Source organism: Acipenser ruthenus, chromosome 4 (assembly GCF_902713425.1).
Source record: "Acipenser ruthenus chromosome 4, fAciRut3.2 maternal haplotype, whole genome shotgun sequence".
Classification (NCBI taxonomy): Eukaryota; Metazoa; Chordata; class Actinopteri; order Acipenseriformes; family Acipenseridae; genus Acipenser; species Acipenser ruthenus.
Genome location: NC_081192.1, coordinates 49,991,833 through 50,018,968, shown reverse-complemented (window position 1 = coordinate 50,018,968; position 27,136 = coordinate 49,991,833). Strand labels below are relative to the sequence as shown.

General features: G+C 36.7%; 1 protein-coding gene across 12 annotated transcripts in view; it reads right to left on the bottom strand.

Moving 5' to 3' along the window:
* The window catches only part of LOC117400371 (A-kinase anchor protein 9-like), a 166,556-nt gene that overhangs the window by 101,308 nt on the left and 38,112 nt on the right, over window positions 1-27,136 (bottom strand). For 9 of the 12 annotated variants that reach the window (XM_034918696.2, XM_034918699.2, XM_059022498.1 and 6 more), the window contains 15 exons: window positions 24,368-27,010; window positions 23,147-23,248; window positions 22,339-22,531; window positions 17,949-18,034; window positions 17,444-17,588; window positions 17,260-17,357; window positions 16,951-17,062; window positions 16,083-16,335; window positions 13,749-13,821; window positions 12,800-13,165; window positions 12,102-12,464; window positions 11,469-11,663; window positions 5,024-5,158; window positions 3,957-4,072; window positions 1,318-1,532 (listed from right to left, as the gene is read on the bottom strand). In XM_034918696.2, coding sequence (XP_034774587.2) covers window positions 1,318-1,532; window positions 3,957-4,072; window positions 5,024-5,158; window positions 11,469-11,663; window positions 12,102-12,464; window positions 12,800-13,165; window positions 13,749-13,821; window positions 16,083-16,335; window positions 16,951-17,062; window positions 17,260-17,357; window positions 17,444-17,588; window positions 17,949-18,034; window positions 22,339-22,531; window positions 23,147-23,248; window positions 24,368-27,010 — 5,095 coding nt within the window. The remainder of the gene's footprint in view (window positions 1-1,317; window positions 1,533-3,956; window positions 4,073-5,023; window positions 5,159-11,468; window positions 11,664-12,101; window positions 12,465-12,799; window positions 13,166-13,748; window positions 13,822-16,082; window positions 16,336-16,950; window positions 17,063-17,259; window positions 17,358-17,443; window positions 17,589-17,948; window positions 18,035-22,338; window positions 22,532-23,146; window positions 23,249-24,367; window positions 27,011-27,136) is intronic. The other 3 variants (XM_034918719.2, XM_034000226.3, XM_034000234.3) reach the window with 3 other exon arrangements.

Sequence of the window (27,136 nt, the reverse complement as noted above, 5' to 3'; positions counted from 1 at the left end):
TATGTAAAAATAATGTGATATCTTGTGTAAAAAATAATGCAATTGTATGTAAAAAGTTATGTGATATCTTGTAACAATTGTAAGTCGCCCTGGATAAGGGCGTCTGCTAAGAAATAAATAATATATATATATATATAAGGGATACTTAGTATTCTGCCAACTTTCTAAAAGGTCATTAAGCAAACACAGAATGGCCATGGAACGTATCTATCTTCACATCGTTTTGCCATTTTTAAGAAGCATGTCATCTTGAGTTTTTCGAGCTAATGATTGCTCAGTCCTGACATTCCAAATTCTGAGGCATGAAAGCAGGCATCAATCCTTCAGTTAGGAGCCAGTGGTAAGCAATCTGGCTGCTTTCACAAGTTCAGAAATCAGTACATCTTTGCTCTTTTACCCTTATTATTTTTCTTCTGTTTCTCTTGTGAATTATAGATGTGATAAGAAAATAGGTTACACCCAAACATTTAAGGTAAATATAGTATCAACGTTAAAACAATTGCATTCACAAGAGCAACATTAAGGGAAAAACTACTGCATTCACCCCCCACCCGCGTGTATCAGTTGATAAAGAAAAAGTTAATTTGCATTGAAATTAAAACCAGCTATCCCATGAGCAGCAGCATGCAAGTTCCATTTAGTCAAATCACAGGTGGTGAGGGTCTTTGCTCTTGAATTCCTAAATTTAGAGATCTTTACTTTCTTGCTCTTATAAAACTTGTGTAATCTCTAGACATCTCACACACCTATACATTAGCACAGATTCCACACATCAGTAATTCCGAATTGTGGTAGCCACATTGGATAGCATGGGATCATCCCCTAACTGTCGAGATTACTACACGTATGTCTTGGGATATACATCTGTCTCTGTTATTAGCCACCTAAACCTCTTTCTTGGACATAAGCATATTACACATATCTGTTTTCGGTCTTTATTGGGTATAATCTGTCTGAAACAGCTTGACTGGGTAACAAGCCTTTTTGTTAATGCTGTGTGCTATGACGTAAATCTGATTGTTGATGCACTTCAAACACCTCAGGGACAGTGACACTGTGACACAGATCAGCTATTAAGCAACTAGGCAAATAAGACAATGTATCCCCGTGCAGTGGATGTGTTTGCTGAGGTTTTAAGTCAGCTTAAAAACACAGACTTCAATGGCAAGGTCACGGTTATCTATTAATGTATTGTAATATATCAGCGTGAACACATTGCAGAAAAAAGGAAGGAAGCAGAGCTCAGATGACTAAAGAAGCCCAATGTGTGGCAAAGTAAATACTGGTAATGTATATGTTGTCACAAACCGTACACACCTCCTCCTGCTCTGTGACCTTGGACAATGTGTGGCTTTAGGGGGTCCTCTGCTGCTTGTTCCCATTCAGCTCTTTGTGGACGACGTTGTCCCTTACTTGATGCAACAAGCAACCCCTCAACATGGCGACCTATCGTCTCCTCAGCAGCAGCAGTTGTCTTCAGCACTTCTGATAAAACAATTCTGAGCCTTTCATTAACCTTCTGCAAGATATTCCTATTTTATGTGAAGACAAGATAGTAAGAAAATAAAGTTAACTTTTTTGCAATGCATTACTTACTCTAAATGCTATTCAATTTACAGAAAGGTAAGCATCCAAGACTCATCTTGATTAAAATAAATAATTGTTCCCAGTCCGTTACCATGTCAGACTGCTGCAAATGTATGTGCTTTGAAAAATACACATACATTTTAATATATATTATGATCATAATATTTTTATTAATTTAAATCAGGGGTTTGAAATGGAAATAGAAAAAAAACACAATTTTCCATGGAACAGAAAAAAAAGAAACTAAATTAATTTATTACGTTCTGGAACAAACGATATTTAAGATTTTGTTTAATCAGTTAATAATGTTTTTTTTTTTTCCGTTCCCTTTCAGCCTGTTCTCTGTCTCTTTCCATTGTTTTAAAACACACAATAATTTGAAAAAAAGCGCTCTTCCCATTGTCTTACACCTCAGCGGTCAACGACAAAGCATTACATCACAGCCAGCTAATGAAATTCAACATTACATTTAGCTTGCTTTTCCTAGAGCAGCCAGTGAATCAAATAGCACTATTTGCCTTCAGTTCAGACTTTCACTTTGCGGTCAGCTACATGCTGGATCCAGGTTACATGATCAGTCTTCTATTCGTTCAAAATAAACAGGTACTTATTTTAAGTTATGTACACAGAAAACAAGCTGTGAAAGTATGTGCGGCGTGTGAGTGCTTTGTTAATAAATCAGAGATGTGCTGGTTATATTCCTGGACCTACAATTTGCTATTTTTTAGCTGCATACTTTGTTAGGCCTAAGTGTTCATTTTTCATATAATTACATTGCATTCTGTCACAAATTACCATTACATATATATTTCTATATTTAATATTTTTCAGTACACAGTGACATCAGTTTTAGTTTCATGATATATAAGTTGCATGCCAAATTGTTAATGTTAAGATAATATTAAGAGTTAAGACATTTTACTGTTAACTTGGGAAAACAACAATGTTTATTGTATAACAAATTTATTCTCACTCATTTAACGATTCCTGATTTAATTGTTCAGTGTTTCATTTTCATTGTCATATCTAAAAGTAGTATGCTGAAAAGTTGCACATGTGTATGTTACATTTGTTGTATGTCTTACTGTGAAATGTGCATTCCGATGATAACAATGTCACTGTTTTGAATTGTTCAAAAAAAAAAAAAAATTGTAAACTCGATCTGAGGCCAACGAAAGTGCAACAGAGAAAAGAAAAAAGAAGGAGACTGCTGTTTTCTTTTAAGGCTGCAACATAGGCATTGTTGTTTCTATTGACAGGACGTAAGTGCATTTATTGATACAGACGGATAACTTGTCACACCATTTTCCCTTTGAGTGCAGAGTTATCTGGAGTTTACTGTATTTCATGCTTTTCTGTTTAGTTCGAGAAAACGAAGACCTATGAACACCAATACAATAGTCTACTTGTCTAGAAAAAAACATTGAACCGGTATTTTATTTCAATCGAACCGGAATGGAACGAAATCTGGTTCGAATCCCTGATTTAAATTATAATTGGTATAATTGAACGTTAAAGAACCATCTTATGGATGAAATATCTACTGGAAGACTCTTGTGACCCAAGCCAGATTTGAATCTGGGCCTATAGCAAGGCATTAAAGACCAGCAAATATGTAACTTAGTTAAAATGTTTAGGCAGATTGACATCCAGCACACTAGATGACAAAGTGATGATCTGCTTCATCACAGTTCATCAGAATAGAGGGCACTGTGGAGTTCACATCAGAACAGAAGCTGAAATGTTTTTGTTCCTAAAAGGTGTAAAACCAATGCTGTCAGAATTGCATTGAGTTCAAAAGGTTACATCACTTGCTACAGAATTCCTGTAGGAGAATGATCTGCTTCACCCTGAGCTGCATGTTGAAAAGTGGATTTTTCAGCATATGTAACAGCGCAGGAATTCATCATTTTAACCCATTGGACGTTCCTTAGCTGTGTTACTGTGGTAATATACTTAGAAGTAAAAAAATTAAAATAAAAAATTGGACTTGCTTGATCCTAATTTAAGTTAACATAAAATCTTAGTACATAGCCACTTCAACTTCAAAGAAGTGTGTAACTGAAATATATTAGTGTGTTTTCTGGCATTCAAGTTGTAGATGCTGTTTACTATATATACTACATATATATACTACTTTTTAAGCTTTCCAAAATGTATATTTCTATAAATATGCATGTCTCTATATATTTAAATATAAATAAATATCTCTACATATTTAAATATAACTGAAAATACTGATTTAGCCTTTATTTATTTTACATATATAACCTTCAAATATATTTATGTTCTGTTTCCTAACAGTGCATTAATAAATTCAGTATTGTCAATTTGAAAGCTTCTAAATTTCAAAACAGCAACATGCTAACCTTTCAACAGTGAGATCATCAGAGGCTGGCTTGTCAGGCTTTTCTGCACGCTTTGCTGAAGCTTCAGGGTGAGGGGATGCCTCTCGGGGTACCTCTTGATTGTCTCCTTCTTCATTCTGTGCCAAGTTCCGAAGTGGCAGCAGTGACATAAAAGACAACAAACCTGTCATGTTGTTCACTTCCTACTTCCTTTAACCATACCTGTGCATAAACAACATGGCTTGCCCAAAGTACAGCACAAAAGCAAATCGCTGGGCATTTAATTAAGATAAAGAATTCAGCAAAACATTCTCTGAGTAAAACACAGTTCATTCAAAAAATATAATTCAAGTTAAATCCAAGCCAGGGTCAGTAACAAGGAGGTTTTCCTGAACGGCTCAGGAGGACAGTCTCCTTTGCATGATGCTATGGCAACAGTAACACCTGTATCATATCACAGTACAACTAGGCCCCTCCTTGTCATTAGGTATTGTGAAAGAACAGAGGCCCTGCACACTGGAAAATGTGTGTTTGTGGCTGCCTTTGCACAGCCACTTAATGTAAATAGATAATTGTTTAATTGATTCATTGTTTTATTGATTCATAGAAAAAGTGTGGAATGTGGCCAGGTGGGAATTAAAGATTGATTTTCAATTACCCCTGGCCACACCCTATATAAACAGGTCTGCAATATTTGTGGTCAGGCTGCCTCTGTTTGAGGCTTGGAGGAAGTCTGTGGGGACAGACCTGGAAAAACAAGGTACTGTGATACTTAAAGGTTTGGTAAACAGCTTAACCATCTGTTTTTTGTAAATGAATAAATATACCTGTTTTACCATGAACATTGTTGTGGGCATTTATTCTTGCACTAGAAGACAGTGGTAAAGGTCCAGAAAGTGGCAAAACTCGATTTGTCGCAGTACATACAGGTAGGTATATTCTCTGTCAAACTGATTTTCAGTAATATTCTATAAAAACATATATTATCCAAAATATTTGATTTAGTCTGTGTGTATTGGCTAAATCACTTTGTGAAAATGGTGACGTTTAAGGATCAGTTTATCTTTATTTTTAAGGTGTCAAGTTACCTGTTCAGTTTGTGTGCTGCTGTTTTGCATTTCTGGAGAGAGTTTTCCAGCTGAAACTGAAGTGTTTATTGTATCTTGGTTTTCTGCGTTTATCCGTTCTTCTTCACCAACTGAGACATCATCGACTGAGGAATTCTATGAATTAATAAAACACATCAAAATTGTAGTGTGCCGAGATACTGTTTGCAAAACCAAAACAAGCATTGAACTAAATATTTACTTGCATTGTATTGTATAAAAAAGTACATGTTCGGTCAGATAAATTCTGCATATATACTTCACTTAGAATTCCAACAGCAGCATTACCTTTTTTCAACATCATTCAATGGCTACATTTACAACTAAAATACAGGTACAGTACCACACAGTGATTGTCGTGTTTTTGTTCCTGAATAGAAATCCCTTGACCCTGTCCTTTTTTTATTTTGACAAGGGTTTACAACACACATAAGTGCCGCACCAGTGGGTGTCATTTTATGGTAATTATGCCAGTATTTCATTTAGCATGCATCATATGAAAGAACCAATAAATAAATGCGCACCGCATTAAAAAAATAAGGTGTTTACAATAACGTTGTAAGATTTTACAGAAACGTTCCAATAAAAAAACACTTTAAATATATGTCCAAGGATGGCTAAATGGAATTATTTGTCAAATGTTTGTATTAAAGGGTACCTGTTGTGGTAGTGCAGATAAAATCATTTCAATAGAAAACATGTGGCACTTTTGACACAATTTAAAGCCCCTGCTTGGCCAGTTTACGATATAAAAGTATTAAAACAACGTTACGCTTCTATGCATTGGGTCTCTCACGTGGCGCACAGGATATGGCGTTGGGTCGTTGATTTCCTTTCCGAACACTGCTAGTCTATAGCTGCAGCTAACAAAATACTTTGCGACACCATTTATCAGATTATTATAGATGAAAAAAGTCAAATAGAAAGGTACTTATATGAACCATTGAGGTGGGACTACCCCAGTTCAGCTTTGTCAGGCAGCGACAGTGAATGTTCAGACCAGGATAATGAGGAGTCTGCAACCAGCCTAATCCGAGAAAACTGAACCAAGAAGGCTCAAAATACGTGCACTTGTAGTAAAGGTGTTTTATTGAAACACTGCTGCAATACCTTTTGTCTGTGTCAATTATTTTTACCATGCACATTTAAAGTAAAATCACTCCAGATGTGTACTTCAAGGTACACAGCCTGTCAGAACAAAGTACTCTGTACTGTAACTGGTGAAGACACATTTATTATTATTATTATATTCATTATTATTAGGCTTCCAAGCTGGCTTGGGAAGCCTATTGTTATTGTAAAGATTTTTTTTTTTTTTTTTTAAATAACTGTTCTTTTCCCTCCCAAAACTTTAAACTATGCCTGCTCCTGATGATACTTGGCAGGTATCATCCCGTGTAGATTACAGTTCAGATAGCAAAAAAAAAAAGATGCAAAGCAGAAGTTGCTGTGATAAATTTTACCTTCAAAATGGCTGCCACCAAATTTGCCAAAACGCGCCCAAACATCAAACAGCTTCTGTTTGCAAACTGTTTAACCAACTAACTCCGAACTTGGTAGGTGTCTTCCTGTGGACAACGGAATTCAAATATAGCAAAATGGTGTTCTGCATAAAACAAGATGGCCGCCAGACCTACATTTTATTCTTAAATTTAAAACTGCTTCAGTTGAAAAATTGTTTATTTGATTAACTCCAAAGCATCATCCCTGTGTCAATACAATGTACTTGATGGTGTTTGTGCGTAAACCAATATGGCCACCTGACGCATTTCTTTAAAAACCTTTCAACATCTTCGGTCAAATGTAAAACTAGCTTATAACTCCTTACAAAGTACATATAGGTTAATGGTTACTATGGGACACATATAGGAAACCATATGTGCTCTATCCAAAAATTACCTTGCCTGCAACCTTTGACCTCTCAAGTTAAAATGTAAAACTAGCTTATAACTCCTTTCAGAGTGTATATAGTTTAATGGTTACAATAGAACAGAGATAGGAACCCATACATGCTCTATTCAAAAATCACCTTGCCTGCGACCTTTGACCTCTCAAGTCAAATTTAAAACTAGCTTATAACGCCTTACAGTGCACATATGGTTACGGTTACTATACAACACATTTAGGAACCCATATATGCTTTACTAAAAAATTACCTTGATCGTGACCTCTGCTTAAGGTTAAATGTAAAATTAGCTTATAACTCCTTACAGTGTGTAGATAGGGTCATGGTTATTATGGTGTTTAAAGTTAAAAAGCATTGTGAGATAATTAATACAGTACTAATACAGTATTTTGAATTGAAACTGCTCCATAAAACGGATCTGTTGCTGACACTTGTGCTGCAATGCTACAGCTTGCCAAAATTTCCAACTGGTACAGAGTTTGGAAGTCGTAAAACTGCCTGGCAGTTCTAGTTAGTAGTAGTAGTAGCAGTAGTAGTAGTCGTAGTAGTAGCCGTTTACAGCCCTATACATTCTAGAACAACTCCCGGAGTTTACAGCCTTTATGTAGGCTACCTAGTAAAATTATAAGGTTTATTTTCCTGAAATTGTAAGAGGAAACAAGAGGTACCGGCCAGAAAGAGAAAAGGAGGTAACACACAGGCAGTTTCAACCTAAAAATACAGTACTGTAAAATGTCGCAAATCCGAATGTCAATAATCCGGACTGATCCAAAAATCCGAACAACGTTGATGTCCCCCAAGATTTTGTAGTAATGTAGGCCCTATACACAGCCAATAAGAGACTAGTTACTGCAGAGATTAACCGGGAAACCATGCACAAAAACTCCAAAAGGTAAAGCTACTTTAGCTCGGTGAAAGGAAACAAAATATTTTAATATACAGTTGGCTCATAAAAACGAGGTTTAAATTACAATGGCTGCATTGAAATGAAAGATAATTCAGCTAACACAAAGAAAAACTGACAATTCTTGAAAGAATTGATTATGGCGACAGTCAGAGCAAGATTGCGGACAATTTCGGAATTGGTAAAAGCACATTAAAAAAAGTCGTGAAAAGCTTCAAGCATTTATGCAAAATGTAGATTCAGTGAATGTAATGAAACAAAAATCACTGAGAACAGCAAATGACAAGCCTTTGGATAATGCAATGTGGTCCTCGTTTGTGCAAGAACGAACCCATGGCACTCCGCTGTCTGGTGTAATTCTCTGGGAACAAGTAAGGATTTTTTATGAAAAGCTGCATGGAAACTAACCCAATTTTGATGTTGAGAATTTTACTGGAAGCACAGGCTGTCTAAAGCGTTTTAAAGAACGTCGCAGTATTACAGATCTAGACATCGAAGGTGAGCAACTGTCTGCCGACATGTCGGGAATTGATTCTTTCTGTGAACAACTTATAAGTTATGGAAGAACACTGGCTAACTTTGGAGCAAGTGTATAATGCAGATGAAACGGGACTGTACTGTAGAACTTTGCCGAGCAAAACACTTGTATCCTGAAATGAAAAGCATGCCATGGGGTATAAAAAGTACAAGAATCGTGTTACTTTGCTGGCGTGTGCCAATGCTGCTGGAACACATCGACTGCCTCCAATGTTGACAGACAAATCCAAATCACCTAGATGTTTTAAACACATGAACATGCAAAACCTGCCGATGAGATATGCAGCCCAAAAAAATTTGTGGATGAATAAAGAACTTAGGACTAAGGACTGGTTTCACAACGATTTTGTGCGTGCAGTACGAGTTCATCTAGACTCACTAAAACTGGAAAAGAAAGCTGTGCTGCTGCTAGATAACTGCCCAGGACATCCCGAGGAGCTTCAATCACGGGATGAGAAGATTCGTTGCATGTTTCTTCCCCCGAACACAACCAGTAAAATTCAGCCAATGGATCAGGGAGTCCTATAAGCTTTGAAAACCCTGTACAGACGCAAATTCCTGCACCACGTTTTAAATGGATCAGAGCCCACACCAGACAACAGTTCCATCAGAAAGAATATCATTGCAAAGTGTACTTAAAAGTGTTACCTTACATGATGTTGTCTACACTTGTGCTTCAGCATGGAGTGAAGTGAAAGCAACAGGGCTAGCAAACGCGTGGAAGAACATGTTAAGTGCACCCGCTAAAGATGATAATGATGATGATGATGATACTGATGATGATGATGATGATGATGATGATGATGATGATGAGGAGGATCCACTTCAGGACAGTGAAAACCTTGTAGATTTAGCAAGAGTTGTAGTGGGAAATGATGTTGATGTGGCTGAAGTCGATGAATGGATAAGGTCTGATGACAATTTAGATGGCACTTACTTAACTGAAGAAGAAATTAGGAATGCTGTTATTCAGCCAGCTGTAGAGAATGACTACAACTCCAGTGATGAAGAGACCGTAAAACATCATACTCCAATCCCAACTCATGGAGAGGCAGAGGAAATGCTGGGAAAGTGTTTATTGTGGGCAGAATCCCAGCCAGACACTTCTGATGGAACACTCTTGCGACTGCGAAATTTGCAGCAGAATGCTGCATCAAAGTGAATGTCCTCACTGACACAAACTATCTATAAAGGACTTTTTCACCCAAGGACATTAAAATAAAGTATGTGCTGTAGTGTTGTTTTTCTAGCATACTGTACTGTATATTAGGTTTTTTTTTATTTTTTTTTTTTATAATTTTGAGAGTGATGTAGCCTGTTACTATAAACTCTAAAACTGTTTCATTACTGTTTTTATCTGTACTATGTACTAATCGTATTGTTGTTTTAAACTTATATAATTGTGTTAAATGTGCAGTACTGTACTTTCATTTCTTTCTTGAATAAGTACGGTGTGTTGTATAGATAGTACCAATACAGTCCTCACGCACGAAAGAATTTAGACTGAATTGAAAGGTTTTCAGTGTATGCCCCGTTCTCAAATTATGTAGTCATTGTTTTTACTATGATCGCCCGTTCTGTATTAATAGGCTTTGGCACACAAAATAACGTTGTCTTGTTTTTACACTTATTATTGAAGCACCCGAAAGCTTTGCACTCCACCATATTGCATGCCATGAAGTTTTCATCGCTGTATCCCATAAACCCATGCGTGCAACTTTTGGCCTATCAACGACTTCAGCTGCCTGAAAGGCTCCAATATGTCAGCTCTCTCTCGTGTTACTTGACCCAGAAAGTGGACAAAGAAACTGAAAACATCGCTAAACATGCAACTTGTTGACCAAATCGGTGCGGCAAGAAGCATTTACTGGATATGCAGAGCACAAAGAGAGCTTTGTCATTTTTGGGTACAGGTACCCTTTAAGATTCCCTCATAGCACAATAGGGATTCCTGTGCTGTGCTAAAGTTGTGCCAACATGCTTCTACTACTACTAATTTAATTAAGTTTATATATGTTTAACTACATACATTATTAAGTGTTTTGGTTAGTCAGTCTTGCGACTATCAGAATCACTAGACTGTAACATTATCTTCATTAAAAAAAAAGTGTCCAGTAAAAGACCTACGATTCTTAACTTCAAATCAATACATTTCCAAAGAAGGAAGTTAAAAGGCAGTATATAGAGCAATGCTTTGGATTCAAAAAAACACTATAAACAATACACATAACTACTATTATTATAATAATAAGAAGTATTTTGCATTAAAATATTTTTCAAAACACCAGGATTTGACTCTATGCTCTTAAGAACCGTAGGCTTAGGGTTTATTGCTTGATCTAAAGAGAGACTTTAGCTCGTTGCTGAGATTTCAGGAATTTATCAGTCACAGTCTGTGTCCACAGAATGTACAGTATAAACAGATTAACCTGTTTTTACATTAATTCATAGAGGATGTACTTCTGACAATCATAAAGAAGCACTAATGTAGTTCTGTGCCCTGTCTCTGGCTGGCATTTTATTTAACAAAAATGTTGGTACTGAGTTTCATTGGCCCTTGCTTTATTAGTGTTGATGTAATTCGATATGTATTTCTTAACACATGATTTACAATGGGGTTACAGGGGATAAGGAATAGTATTTTTGTCTCAGTAAGATGACAATTCTTCAATTTGGCCCTGGAATTTGACCCATTTAGAACCACGGAACAGTGTTAACCATACCAAACTGGAACTGACATACCCCCTCCAGTTATTCCATGCTTGGAATGCGCATTTCCAAAATCTAGAAAACTAGTACAATGACGGTATGATGACATCCAAATTCTAGAAAAAGAACGTTCCATTCTGGAACATAGCCATTGTCACAAGCAAATAAGACTTGACAACAAATTGGGATTTAAAAAAAAAAATCATCAATTCCTATTCATGGTTGCCAATGACTGGACTTGCATATTAAAATCAAATAATCTACAACATGAGTTTCTCGGTAAGTTTAAAAAAAAAAAAAAAATGTTACTGAACTAATTTACAAACAATTAATTTCATGTTGTTTCCCCTGTGTTTTTCTGGGTGACAAACCTGAGCAAGCTGTGCTCTCAAGCTGTGCAGCTCTTTCGGATGCCTCTCCAGCTGCTCCAAGTGGGAGTGTCTCACAGGCTCCACAGTCTGCTCCTGATCCAGGTGAACCTGCTCATGACGCAGGTCTTCCTGATGCTCCTGGTCCAAATCTCCAGCGCTTGAAAGGGCCTCTGCTGAAGTGCCTTCTCTATAAACCTGAAATAAATTCAGTCCTTTATCTTTGGATCTTTGATAACTTTGCACAAAGCAAAACTGCTTATAAAGTTGCATGCAAAGAAAGAATGATACAGTGCATATTCTCACAATTAAGGCAAACAGCTCAACAAAACAGCCTGCAAAGACAGTCCGATGCTGTACATTAGTAAACAAGATATATTCCTTTAATTTCCTAATGTTACTAAACTACTGCTATCCATGGTAAACTACATTGTATTACATATATTTAACATGCTTATAGAATAAAAATAGATACATATACAAGAGAGCCATCCTCATCTAATTCCCCAAATGATTTTCTGGGGTCAGGCCTTGAATCCATAACTTTTTTGCAGTGTAACTAACCAGAAATATTTTTGTCCTGCTTGATTTCTAAATGCACCTACTGTATAAGAATGAGTATTTCCCTCTGCTCACCATTGATTCTCGTAGTACAATCTTCTTCTTGGTTGCAAGTTCAAGAGATAACTCAATATTAATTTCAGGAAACTGACACTCCTTGTCCGACATTTGTCTTGTACAGCTAGTCTGACGAATTTGATTTCTGAGTAAAAATACCTCCTCAGTCTTTTCTTTCAGTTGTTTCTCAAAAACCTTCCTCTCCAGTTCTTGCCTATTTGACTCAAAAACAAGCCCGGGTTCATCTTCTGTTTTGCTCTCTGCTTCTCTCTCTGGGTCTTCAGAAACCGTCTGCATCTCAGACGTGGTCTCTCTTGCTTTCTTAGTAATTCTTGCCAGTTCAGTCTGCTGAGCAAATTCTATAGACATCTGCACAATTACCTACATACAGAAAACAAACATGTGCATGCTGATTAATTCACTTGTTTTTGCCTATTTTAAATTAAACAGACATAAACCTACTTTTTGTCCTGTCCTTGATTTATAACTTTCAATACATCGAGAACATGTAATATATAAAATATTACAAGTACAGAAACAAATCAATGGAAAACATTGATTAAATACCAAATGCTATTTATAATAGCTGTCTCTCTTCTGTAACATATTTTGTGCAGAGACTGTAATACTGGATGCTGCTCTACTACATCTCTGCTACCTAATGAGTAACATTTCACATACATGCAAGCTGCCATGATGAGCGAACGAGGCAATACCTTGGCTATTTCTTCCTCTATCTTTTTCTTGTACCATTTCTCCAATGACTCAATTGTTTGCATGGCACTCTTTCCTGTGATTTCACTTGATTCAGGCTCTTTGATCGGTTTGAAGCCTCCGTTCATGTTTTCTCGGTCCTGCTTAGCAGATTCTGTGATTCCCTGCGGCAGGGCTTTTGTCTCCAGGCTGTGCTGCTCCATCAGTCTGGAGGCCAGTAGGTCCAGTTCTGCCTTGTGCTGCTCCTTCAAGGCAGTGACCTCTTGGAGGTACTTGGCGTACAGGGCCCTCCTCAAGGTCTGCAGCTGCTGAGTCAGTCGCATTGACTTTATTGGGTATTGGTGTTCTGCTTCTAAACCATCCTCAAGCTCAAAATAAAAGATCACATGATTGTTTTTTTTTTTGTTTTAATTGTTATATTGTATTCCATAGTATGACCATTGGATACATATCACAAGTGGTTACATTATCTCTAAATGCTCATTTTACAATTTGCACTGTAAAAAGATAAACAGCAATATACTTCTTAATTGAGTTAACATGTTTCCTAATTTACTGATATATGTCATATGGAAACTTACATTGTCCGTCTCCCTAGTTAAACTGAACTTGTGCTGATAACTCAGCCACCACTGAACGTACACAGCGTGCAAAAGTAATGGGATACGCCAGTATTTTGAAACTAAGTCAGATTTTCATAGTCATGAACAGGTAATGTTGTGCCTTGGTGTGGAACAAAAATCAAAGACTAACTGTTGCTTAAAAGGAAATAGCCAACATACATACTGTTGGGATTTGAAATGACAGATTTGTCCTGGAAGATTTTACATCTGACATTTTTACTAATCCAGGAATGAAAACCTATTTAATAACAGTAATTAAAAGGCATATTGAGGCAAACTCCATGTAAAGAAATGAAAGTGCCACTACAGTACTTTTAGAAAAGCATACCTTTATTTCTTCAGTACACTGTTGCTCCAGATCATTATCCTTTTGCACAGTAAACTGTGAGTCACTGGAAATACTGAAAACAATAAAACAAATAGGTAATGTCGCTTGAGTGAATTACCTCCAAGATCATTTTACATAAACTATAAAAACACAAATCTGACATAGCAAGCTCATGGTAACCTCTGTTTATTAATATAGTACTATTCATTAAATATTATGCAACAAACAGTACAAATGTAAATGTTTTCAACACCAACAATAATTCACTATGTGCCTGAAGCTCTGAGAAATATTACAGTGCTCACTACATTACACACTTCATTATACAGTGCTGTCAGTTTTTACCTTATGAGAATGATGCTGTGAGTGAAATGGCACTCATAGTTTTAAAAGTAAATGTAACCATTAAAACGTACTATATATCTGATTGCAATAAATAAAAATCAACTGAAAAACTGAAAATAAAACACATTGGCTCTATTAGAGTCATATGGCAGCAGTGTGGAGTAGTGTTTAGGGCTCTGGACTCGACCGGAGGGTCGTGGGTTCAATCCCAGGTGGGGACACTGCTGCTGTACCCTTGATCAAGGTACTTCATCTAGATTGCTCCAGTAAAAACCCAACTGTATAAATGGGTAATTGTATGTAAAAAATAATGTAATTGTATGTAAAAATAATGTGATATCTTGTAACAACTGTAAGTCGCCCTGGATAAGGGCGTCTGCTAAGAAATAAATAATAATTGCAGAGAACCATAATTTGACATTGTATTATATTGACAGCAGGTGGCAATATAGCATTATCATGCTATATTTCTATTAAACAATTTTACAATTTCAGTTTCTTCCGGTAGCATCCATATATTGTAAATCCAATGTCTATAAATTAACAAACAACTGTTTGGCAAAAATATTATCATAAGCCACACAAGTAACGGCTTTTACATCACAAAAGAAACACTGACTTTCTCTATGCAACAAAAAACACCATTTCCAAGTTATACAAAATTATTCTATTAACCAGGGCCTAATCAAAGAACTGTTATGACAAGACAGAGTTCTACTTGAATAGTTAACGAAGTAATCGCTACCATGAATGCAATGCCCTGATGATTCAGCTCATAAAAGGAGAAAATAAAATTCTCTACCCATGCATCTACTAAACATAATGTGTATTGTCTTGTTTACAGAGTTAATCAAATGTTTTGTTCTGTAAAGTAATAGTGTATAATCTGAATCTGCATAACATGTATCTGTTTTTTGTCCTATTACATATTATAAACAAAGCTGATTAGGAATTGCAAGCAATGTATTGAAAGATTTTTGAATAACGTCCCTACTGTTAGCTCTGTGGTGTTGTGCTATGCTATTTATTTTTTCTGTACTGTGTCATCCACTTACAATTAATCATCAACATGATACTGACTTAACATTTTAAAGGTGATCTTAAACATTCATTTTTAAAAGATTAAAAAATTAATATTGTTGTGGAGTCCCTCAAAAGCAAAGACAGAACAGACTAATTGAAATGCACTTTGAAATTACTAATGAGTCTGCTAATAGCATTACCATTACTCTTCCTGAATGACATTGTATCTAGAATTTCCTCCTGCTTTGGTGTCAGGTCACTCAGATACGCACTTATACACTCTATGCTTGCCAACATTTGGAAACTGTTCAGCGGGACGCTCGCCCCCTGGGGGGGCAGGTGTTATACGCATCATACACATGGGAGGGGTCATACGCAAAAAACACTATCATATAACAGATGTATCCCCTCAATTCAACACCACACGACCAGCATGACAGTAAACAGACACAATGAAGCATTCTTACCTTTGTATACCGGTAAGTTAGTGATCAACAGATGTGTCAGCCGCACAAAGAGCATAGCGTGTGGTTTTCACTAACTCTACTGTGCAGAATACACAGTTCTAACAAACAGTACCAGCTTGGACAGATCAAGCAATACCAGTTCACAAAAAGGAAGAAAAACAGTAAATGAAAAGCAGCACATAACTGTAATGATCTGTGTGACAGCAGATGGCCGCAAACTGCTTCCATATGCGTAACTGAGGTTGTATCTTTGTAAATGCATCTTTATTTTAGGTTTTATTTTTTCCTCAAATTGAGGGTGGGAAATTTGGACTGCGTCTTAAATTCAAGGGCCCCTTAAATTCAAAGGAATATGGTGTATATATATATATATATATATATATATATATATATATATATATATATATATATATATATATATATATATATATATATATATATATATATATATATATATATATATATATATATATATATGAAATGATGTAACTGTACATACCTAAACTGTGCTTCTGAGCCAGTAACTTCCTGAAGCCTCTGTTGTAGTACAATCATCTCTGTTGTGTACCTCTCCTCTGTTTCCTTGATCTGTTGCTGGTAATACATCCGGAGACATTCAATTTCTTGGGTATGCTGGTCCTCAAATTGAGTCCTTTGCTGATTAAACTCTGACTTCAGCTTTTCAATCTCTTCTTTCAGCTTTTCAATCTCTTCTAGGTGGGCTGACCTGACTTTCAACTGCTCTTTGAGATCTATAGGGTTGACAGAAGATTACTGTGAGATAATGCAATAGAAGTAGTGCAACATATTTGTTGAGAATAAAGCTTTCTTTAAATGTTCAATATTGTTTCACTGTCATGTATCAGGGAACGAAAAATAAGTATTTGGATTGCTAGATTATTTATAAAAAGGATTTAAGGCACATTCCTTTACATTAGATACAGGCAACTAGGCTGGACTGATCGCAGAAGTAAAACTAGAAAGGGGTATCTTCATAATGCTAGGTAATTGCATAAAACTTAATTTTAACAGGATGAAACCAATTGTCAAAGATACAAGAGGAACAGAGAATATACAGTTGTAGTCAAAAGCAAAACTTTTGCTACTAAAGATTTTTCCTATAATTATTTGTTTGAGAAATTTCTAGAAAATATAAACTTCCATTGGGGTATGTAAACTTTTGACTACAACTGTATATGTGTAGCAAATGTGAAGCCACTATCTCAAAGTATGTGGTCTGTATCACTGATATGACAGATAACCTGTTAATTTATTATGGACAACATCTATAATGGAACTCAACTGAGAGAATACTAGAACACAGCTGTATGAAAATGAGTATACATAAATACGTAAATGTCTGTTACCGTGGAAATCCTCAGAACTAGCACGGGCACTCTCAATCTGCAATCGAAGACTAGTCATCTCTTCCTCACTGCTGTATCTGAATTCAACATAGGCTTTCTGCAGTTCCTCCAGCTGCATGTTAGTTATTATTGGAACACAGACAATGCACCAATTAGTAAATAACTTTGACATGGCTTTCATACTGTAATAGTGTTGACATTTTGGTTTAAAAAAAATGTATGAGCATTACATTTTCAATCACATCGATTGGGATACAAGATAATGAATGAGTCTTTTTCTGTATTGAGTAAGTAAATAGCACTTCATACCTTGCGGCTGTCACTTTTCAATAGTGTTTGAAGTCCCGTAAGACTATTATACTCTTGCAAAATCTTATCCTTCAACTTCTGCAGCTCTGTGTGCATCTCTACAATTTAAAAAGAAAGATTGTCGTCTTTCAGTGTGTTAAGCAATGTATTTTTCAACACTGCATCACTGCGAGAGTAACATTACCTTTTGCTTCATGTAAAAGTGAACTGGGATCCCCAGTTTGCTCTTTAATACCAGCACTGGACTCATCTCTGCTTCTCTTTGCTTCTTCTGATTCGTTGTACTGAAGTGCTTCCAGTTCCTCCTCCCCAAAAACACTTCCAAATGACTACAAAACACAATAAATAAGAATTATTCCCAAGAACCAAGAAACATACTATTGTTACTAAGCAAGTCTACACTGTTCTTATGAATGGAGAGGATCAAACTATTATTATTATTGTTTTGTGGTCTATTTAGCACAAGGTCCTGAATAAAGGAATCGTGTTGTCTGTTGGGGATGCACTGTGGTGTATTTTGAAAGAAGGATGAGTTACATGACATTTAAACAGTAAAACTTAAATGAGTGTTACAAGCTAGAAAATAAAATGTCCAATACTAATCAACTGTATGAGAATGAAGAAAAAAAAAAAGAAAAAAAACATTCATAGATTTATGAATAGGACAGAAAAAGAATGCCAAGTTTTACCAAAATCAGTTGCTTGCATTCTTCAGACACCAGTTTGCTAAGTTTCTGAATCTGTTGCTGTGAAGACATTCGTTCATCTCTGTCATCTAAAAATACATAGAAAATGGTATTAATTACATACGTAATTAACATATGTAATAAAAATTAAAATAACTTGTTTCGGGCTTTGCCTCTTGGGCAGAGTCCGAAACTCCCTCTGTTCTTTCATTCCTGTTCTGAGTGACAGACAGACCTTCGGAATGAGGAATTAACATAAGAAACCCCATTGACAGTTACGTAGTACCACTGGCAAGAGCCAGACAGGAATCGAGATATATATAAACCCAACGTCATACTTCGGAACAATATTACCCACAACATCGGAACAAAAATTTGCATGAAAAACACCATTGACACTTGCGTATAAAAAGGCCAGTATTATCAGTAACGTAATAACAACCAATAATAATAATGATAAGGAGTTGTATTGAACTGTCCAATCAGAGAGATGGATGCAGTTACAGGGTGGAACATGAATGATTAGCTGATTCACATTTCACAGTGTTTATGACAAGCGATCTAAGAGTTGGACTGCGTACTTAGCGGGGTGACAGAGTGTACATACATATCTAGATTTTAATAATTTGTTTAAAATAAAATAGTCTTGTATATATCATGAAATATTTTATATAGTCATGTCATCAATAAAAATACATTTTTAAATCTATGGCTATTTTCTGAAACCGGACTTCCGGTGTAGTTTTTATGAATGAGATGAGTGAATGGGTGAATGACGTCACTCAAGTAGGTGGGCCAAACAAGCTCTTCGTAGATCTGTCTCTGTCCCTTGAAAACATAAAATGAAAGAGATTAATTTCGTCTTTGACTGTGCATTGTTGGGCACTCCTAGATCTGCCCGGGCAAAATACCGGAATGTAAGATCTTTGTGATTCATTTTAGACTTTGCCAGGGCAATCCGCGCATTGCCCGTAACATACGTAGCAAAAACATATAGCATATCACAGTACAGTATAAGTGGACTTTGGCTAATGGGTCTAAAACCATAAAATCAGTAACAAAAGTACTTTACAAAACTAGATTACTACATATTGCAATTTACAGCTAAATACAAAATTAGAGATGTTGCCATGAAAAATACTGTCGACCACTGTGTAGTACAGCACATGAACCTGTGTACATGCACAAATGTTAAGTGTGCCATATGGCAGGGGTCCGCAGCAAATATGTAAAATTACTGAACAAAAGAAAATTGTGTGTGAAATATTTAAAAGCAAATCTTAAAAGTTAAATGAACAAATCTTAAAACTCTTGCCGTCGCGCCCCCTACCCTGCATATGTACTTTGGATGTCCCTGGTTGCTTGTTTCGTGTTTAGAGTATGTATCACTATCACAAAAGCAGGGTGAATTGCAATTACAATTAAAATAACAACTATAGCTGCGACCCTCACCAGGAGAAGCGGATCAATAATGGATGGATGGATGGATAAACAGCTATATTAATACAATTTACTTAATGAGACTAGAATTAAATATAAAGCCAAATTTCTTGCAATACGATTTAAAAAAATATATATATATTTATTTTTGTTCAACTTCTAGATATAATTCCCATACCCCCCCCCCCCCCCCCCGTTGATAAAATAAAAATTCCACTTCTGCACATGTACAGGGAGAACTCGACAGAGTATAAGTCAAAATGGAGCAGTTTCTGAAAAGCCAACAAAAGGAGCCTGAGGAAGAAAACGAATGCAGTGATGCTTCCACGAGTACCAGTGCCACAAGTACCACCTGTACAAACGAGCAGCCATCCTCAGTGAAGGCATCAAAATCTAAATCTCGAAAATATGACGCTGAGTACATTCAGTTCGGGTTTTCTTGCATTACGAAGAAAGACGGCCTTGATTACCCAAAATTTGTGATGTGCTTCAAAATCCTATCTAATGAATGCCTCAAGCCATCAAATTTGAAACGGCATTTACAACAAAAACACCCAAATGAAGCTGGGGAATCTATAGAATTTTTTAAAAGAAAGGAATCCCGAATTTTAAAACATGTGAGTACTTTTAAGCAGGACGTTACTGTTCCAGAGAGAGCCTTAAAAGGCGTCTTTTCTAGCCTCATACCACATTGCTCGCACAAAAAAAATGCATACAATTGGGGAAGAGTTAATTTTGCTAGCGACTGTAGATATTGTTCGTGAAATACTGGGTGAGTTAGCAACCAAAAAAATTGAAGTGGTGCCGTTGTCAAACAACACTGTGTGCCGAAGGATATGTGACATGACAGAAGATATTTCTGCTCAACTTTTGGATAGATTACGTGCTAGCCCGTACTTTGCCTTGCAGTTAGATGAAAGTACAGACGTTGCAAATGCTGCACAGCTACTCGTATATGTTAGGTTTACAGAAGGTGAGGAATTTGTCTGTAATTCTTTTCTGTAAAGAATTACCAGGGAGAACAACTGGAGAGGAAATATCCAGTGCTAGATGGGATATATTCAAGAAAATTCAATAAACTGGTCTCGAAGTGTGGGAGTGTGCACTGACGGTGCGGCTGCTATGACCAGAAAACGTAATGGTGTTGTAGCTTTTATAAAGACAAATTCTCCAAATGCCGTTGCAAGTCATTGCATGCTTCACCGTGAAGCACTTGTTGCCAAACGTATGGATGACGAGTTTAACCAGCTGCTGCAAGAAGTGATAAAAATTGTAAATATGATAAAAGTTAGGCCTCTGAAACACAGAATGTTTGCTGCGCTTTGTAGTGAAATGGGTATGAGCCACGAGCACTTACTGCTCCACTCTGAAGTACGCTGGCTGTCAAGGGGGGTAGTCATGCAACGAGTGTTTGAATTTCGACATGAGCTGAAGCAGTTCTTATCAACAGAGAATAGCCAACTCACAAGTTGTTTTGAAAATCCTACATGGATTCTGAAACTAGCGTACTTGTCGGATATATTTGGACAGTTAAATGCTCTGAATCAAAGCATCCGAGGCTGTGACGTAACCGAATATGCAAAACAAAGTTAGAGCATTCACTAAAAAAATTGCTCTCTGGGAAAATAAACTTAATGAAGGAGTGACAGAAATGTTTCCACTTTTACATGAAGAACTTCAATCTTCCAACATGAGTACTAGCAGCATCCTGCCACTCATCGTGTCTCATTTGATTAATCTGCAACATTACTTCAGTGAATACTTTCTAGAGCTCGAAAACAAACATTTGAACTGGACTTTAAAGATTAAATGATCTGCTCTTCCGTTACCACAGTTCTGGATACATATTATGGAGGAGTACCTTGTTGTTAGCGAAAAATCTCTATCTTACCCTTTGCTACAACACATATGTGTGAGACTGGGTTTTCCACACTGACAGCACTGAAGACAAAGCACAGAGCACATCTGCATGTGGAGAGTGACATGCGAATATCAATGACTGGAATGAAACCGCGATTTAATGACCTGTGCAGGAATTACCAAGCACACCCATACCATAAGCATGCAGAACCCAGAGTACTTTGTAAGTAGTATTATTTACTTAAATGTATTTTTATCCTCATACCTTTTTATTTTATCATTGTTGTTTGCAATAAGAGTAAGGTGATCTGCTCAGTAACTACAAGAAAAAACATTGGAACTACTACTGGTCTGACTTTATGCTACCATATGTCTCTTTCTCACGCAGTGAGACATAATGTGTGACTAAGTGTATTTTTTGTAGTGATGTTGTTACCCTTGTAATGTGTATGTAGTACATTATATGTAAGTTTAAAAAAATGTAAGTCGCAATGGATAAAGGTGTCTGCAGCTAAATTACTTCATAATAAAAATGATAAAGATGTCTGCTAATGACTAAATAATAATAATAATAATAATACAGATTCATTGGGCGGGGGGTCTCAGCCAGGATTCGGAACGTTTTGGGGGCATTGAGCTGAAAAAGTTTGGGAACCCCTGCCATATGGTATACTCCCATTCTGATAGTCTCAATAGCATGTGATAAAGACTGTAGTAAAAAAAGTTTTATCACATCGATGTAGGAATGTCTGTATATACTGTACATGAATCTTCACTATATCTCCATCTCCTGGGATATGGACATAAAAAGAGTAATTATGAATATTATGAAGCGTGATCAAATACTGTTTAATTTTATGTCCCCAAGCCTTGTCTGTCCATGGCCCCAAACAACATGCGTTAGTGGGAAACAAAAATAAGTAGACATTGGTGGTACTGTGGGCAAAAACAAAGCATCCCTGGGGGAAGAGTGTAGGGGGAAAGGCACCTCTGAAAGAATGGTTTGTAAACATGAAGCAAAATGCTTATGTAGAAAATTATTAATGGCTGTAAATTATTAATGGTTGTGAAAGTATATAAAAGCACATCCTACCTGTTTTTTTCTCCTGCTGGTATTTTTTATGAAGCTTTTCTACCTCCTGCCTGTGTCTAGTAGTGAGGTCTTCTTCTAGCAGAGACAGGCACTGCTTGTCAGTCTGAAGTTTCTCGTGAACCAGCTCGAGCTGTGCAGCATAGATCTGAGTTAGACTAATTCGTTGGGCTTCCATCTGCAGCCTAAACTCGGCCTTTGGTGATAAATACATGAAACCAGCTTTATTAACATAACACCATTTGTATGTGAAAAGCTAGTTATGTTAAACGTCTTAATCGGGGTATTGGTGGCTCAGAACACTCCTCCTTGACACAGAGAAGTATAAAATTGTGTTGTGCATATTTAATTGAATAATAAATCTTCAAAACACTCCTACCACTGTGTGAGGGGCAGAGCCTCTGATGTTAAATATCCTGTTGCAATTGACAAAAAATACATTTGCCACTATCTGTACAATTCTTCCACTTCTCCACCCTATGCAGGGAGTTTGATCTTATATAAAATTAGGGCGGTGGTTGTATCTATATGCATCTTTTGGGTTCTTCCTAGTCCAGGTCACACTGCTTTAAGTGGTGTTAATAACAGCTGTAAACCAGTTTGGCTAGTAAACTAAATCAAACTCACTATGTGAATAGTGAATAGCACACCTTCAATCACTGCCATCTATAACCCCTATCTAGGGAGAACCCTTCTTTGTGTTAGCAAATTACTATTAATTAAAATACACATCAGAATAAATCAAGATGGAATTGGAAATAGGTTTTTAAATACGTTGAAATTGTTTGCCTTTCTGGAACCTCAAACTTACTTCAGTCAGTTGCTGATTAGTCTCCATTCCAGGCCAGTTTTCTGTAAGCGGTGCTGTTATTAGTTGTGTGCGTTTCTTGTTATCTACAATATCCTTTTCATCCTAAAATACAATATCATATTAGATTAAATTGTTACAAATGATGAGGTCATGTGTTATATTACTGATATACAGTATTACTGATATACAGTACTGTACAACATTTACATGTTCATGAGAAGGCAGTGCGTGTGCATTGCCTTCTCTTGCTGAATGGCTGTTCCTGTTTTAAATCCTCATTTTTTTACATGCAGTGCAGTGCCATCACAAGCTCATAGCCAATGTAAATGTATGAGATAAATTATACATAGAGCGTTTAGTTTTATTCTCAAGTGCTTCAATGCCTTTACGAGACACAACCTACCGAGCAGAATGTAATTAGAATTCAGTCAATAGCTAAAATCTGTAAACATCCAGGCTACAAGACACACTTGTCAATTTAAGGTTAATGAACCACTATACACTGAAACAATGTTAAAATAAACACACAGCACTGGTATTTTAAAATGCCATCAAGTATGACTAAACAGGCTGTTTACTGCAATCCTCCATTTTTTCCAACATAATCCAGACTGCTATTGTAGTACCGATATCTTTTTTGATATGACCCTTGATTTTTTTATCAGCTTTGAAAAGTTATTATTTAATGCCACATATCTGATTTTTGTATCCAATCAGAAAAAATGCATTTCATATCATTTTATTTCCAGTTTCAGTAACATTCCAAGTGATAATAGTATCAATTACATAGTGCATAGATAGTATTTTATCTGCACCTTATGAACAAGGACAAGGAAATAAAAATGATCAAAACAATCAAATATTGCAGACAGGAGGCAGCAACGGTAAGTGTTGTAAACCCTACACCCTGTTAAGTAACACTCAATTATATTAAATTAAACTAATATTTTAAGTCCTACTTGTATCATTAAATGTGTTCATCAAAAATACTCCAAGTACTCTGCAGATATACAATAGAAATAATTGCTTTAATGCTGTTTCTAGCTTCAAGTATCTTATTAAAGCCTCTTAAAGCGAATTAGTTGTCAAATGTAATCGCTAATCTAAATTAAATTATTATTTTCCCAGCATAAACTTAAATAAAGCTTTCTGCTGAAAAAAATGTAGAACACACTAACAAATAATATGAAATACAACCACAGTATGATCATTCATATTTACCTGTTCAATCCCACTACATTCCACCATCTCTTCATTGTGCTTTTCATCAGCACAGTCTCTTTGGTACTGTTTATTCAGTCTTTCGTGTAAATTGAACACCTTTTTCTCTGCAGCAATCAGCGTCTTTTCCTTTTCCTCTAGCTTCTTGTGCAGGGACTCTTCTACCAAGGCTTTCTGCTGCACAAGCTTTGCCATGCCCAGCTGCTCAGTCTTGAACGCATCCAGCTGCTGCAGTTGGTAACTGTCAGTTTGTACTGAGGCCACTGCAGGGCTTTCAGTAACAGATTTACCCTTTAGCTCCTGAAGCTTGGCTAACAGGGATTCCTTCTCATGAATAAGACTTTTCTCCTTTTCTTGAAATTTGTTTTGTTCCAAGGTTGCGGTCTGCAATGAAGTCTGTAGTGCAATTACTTTCTCCTCTAACAGTGCTATTTGGTGATGATGATTCTCAAGTGTGCATGACCCTGTGCCAACAATTTCAGTAGCTGTGATTCCAGATGATTGAATATATTCCAGTGTCTGGTATTCTAATGTTTTTACCCGTGTCTCCCGTGTTATATCCAGTTCTTTGTGTTTTCCCACATTTTGTCTGTATTCGTCTTTTACTGACCTTAGTTCATTTTTTAGCTGCTCGATCTCATTTTGCTTTAAATTTAATGTATCAGAAACCTCAGACAGTCTCAAGTACAACTCTTTCTTCTCCCGTTGAGCAACCTCAAGCTTTTCCATCAGCTCTGTTTTATCTTTCTCAATAATTTCCCCGCCATCAATACAGTCCCACACAGTTTTGCCTACTTTACTGGTTTTTACTGCCAAAACTCCAGAGCCATCCATTTTTTCTTTCTCACTCTGAAGAAATGTAATCTGTGTGCGCAGACTATCCATTTTAGCCTCATACTGGACTCTTTCCTTTACAATCCTCTCCTCTAAGCCAGCCTTCACCTTCAAAAGGCAAGTGTACTCATCTTTTAGCTCCTGATAATTTACCTCAAAGTTTTTCTCTGCAAAGGAATATGTATTTCTCTGTCTCTCAACTTCCTCCTTCAGCTGAACCTGTTGATTTTTAAGCTGTTCATTTTCTGAAGCAAGTCTCTCTATTTGCAGCTGTTCGTTAAAGGTCTGAGTTTCCATGCCAACAGCACACGTCGCTGCTGAATTGTCTGAAGCCGACATGCCACTAGCCAAATTGCTGGCCTGCAATTTTTGTTCCAGTAGCTCCCTTGATTTCTTTAGCCTTCCAGTCTCATCTTCCAGTTCCTTTATTTTTATGTACATGTCATCCTCTTTCTTCTTTATCTGTTTCTCTAGCACTTCATTCTTTGCCAGCAACTGCTGAATCTCATGTTCCAGTGTACCCTTTTCTTTCTCTACTTTTTGTAGTGCTTGGATCTCGGTCTTAAGTTCCTTTATTTGAAGAGTCATTTCTTCCGTTTTTGAGCTTTCTAGTGATTGATTTAAATCTTCTTTCATCTTGGAGATATCAGATATCAATGCCTCTTTTTCAGTGACTAAACTATCCCTTTCAATTTTCACAGACTCTAGTTGTTCATTGAAGCCCTTCTGCACTCTTTCTAGCTTCTGCTTGTACTTCAAGGCCAAATCATCTTTCAGATTTTCAATATTTATCTGGCTTTCTCTTTGTAGGTCTTCTTTCAACTTAATTAGCTCTTCCTCATGGCTAAACAAAAGCTGTGTCCTCAACCTTTCCAACTCAGCTTCTTGGGATTCTGCCATCCTATCTAGCACAGCATCTTTCTCTCTCTCTAACATTTCCAATTTGATCTTATAATTAGTAACTTCCGATTCATGCTTCGACTCCAATTCTTTGGTGGACTCTGCTGCAGCAACCAGTTGGTATTTAAGATCACCAATAGTGGCTTGCAGGTTTCCTACCTCCCCTAGTTTGTGCTCCTGTTCAGATATGCTCCGAGAAGCTCTCTGGGCTTTTTCCCTAGCAAACCTGAGGTCCTCCAAGAGATCCTCCACCTGGGTTTGCAAGCTGGATTTTTCTTCTGCAAATTTGGCAAGCTGCTGAGACCGCTCTTGCTTTAGCTGATCTTTCTGCAACTGAGCCTCCTGCAGTTTAGCATTAAGTTCATTTATAGCCATATTCATTAGGTTTACTTGATCTTCATTAGCTACACTGCCAGACGGGTGCACTTGTCTCCGCTCATGTTCAGATCTGTGCTGAGCAATTAGTTTGTCCATTTCTGCCATGTGCTGCTTTCGAAGTTCTTGTTTCATTTGCACTATCTGCTGTCCATACATCTCATCCAGTTCTGCTCGGAGCTGATCCATTTTTTTTTGCGTGTCCACCTCCATCTTTTGAATGATCTCACTTCCTGAAAGGTTTCCTTTATGATAACGTTTTTGCAGTTCTTCAACAGTCCCCATCAACTGCTTTATCTCACTCGATGACTGTCTTTCCCTCTGTTTTGAGTTGTTTAATTCAGTTTTAAGAGTTTCTATATCTTGACATCTCTCCTTGCTTAAATCTTCTAATAACATATCAGAAGCCAAAAGCTTTTCCTTCAACTCTGTTTCAGTGTTTTTGTGTTCAGTTATTGTGTTCTCTTGCTGTTCAATTAACTGCTCTTTCTCTTGTAACCTCTGTGAAACAGAGCCCTCTTGCTCATTTGCAAACTGTATTAAAGAAAAAAATGAATAGATTTTATTTTTTGAAACAATACTTGTATTTAACCCTCAGAGTACTATTATGCTTTAGCAGCATACTATGTATGTATGCTGCTAAAGCACTAGAGGGCCGAT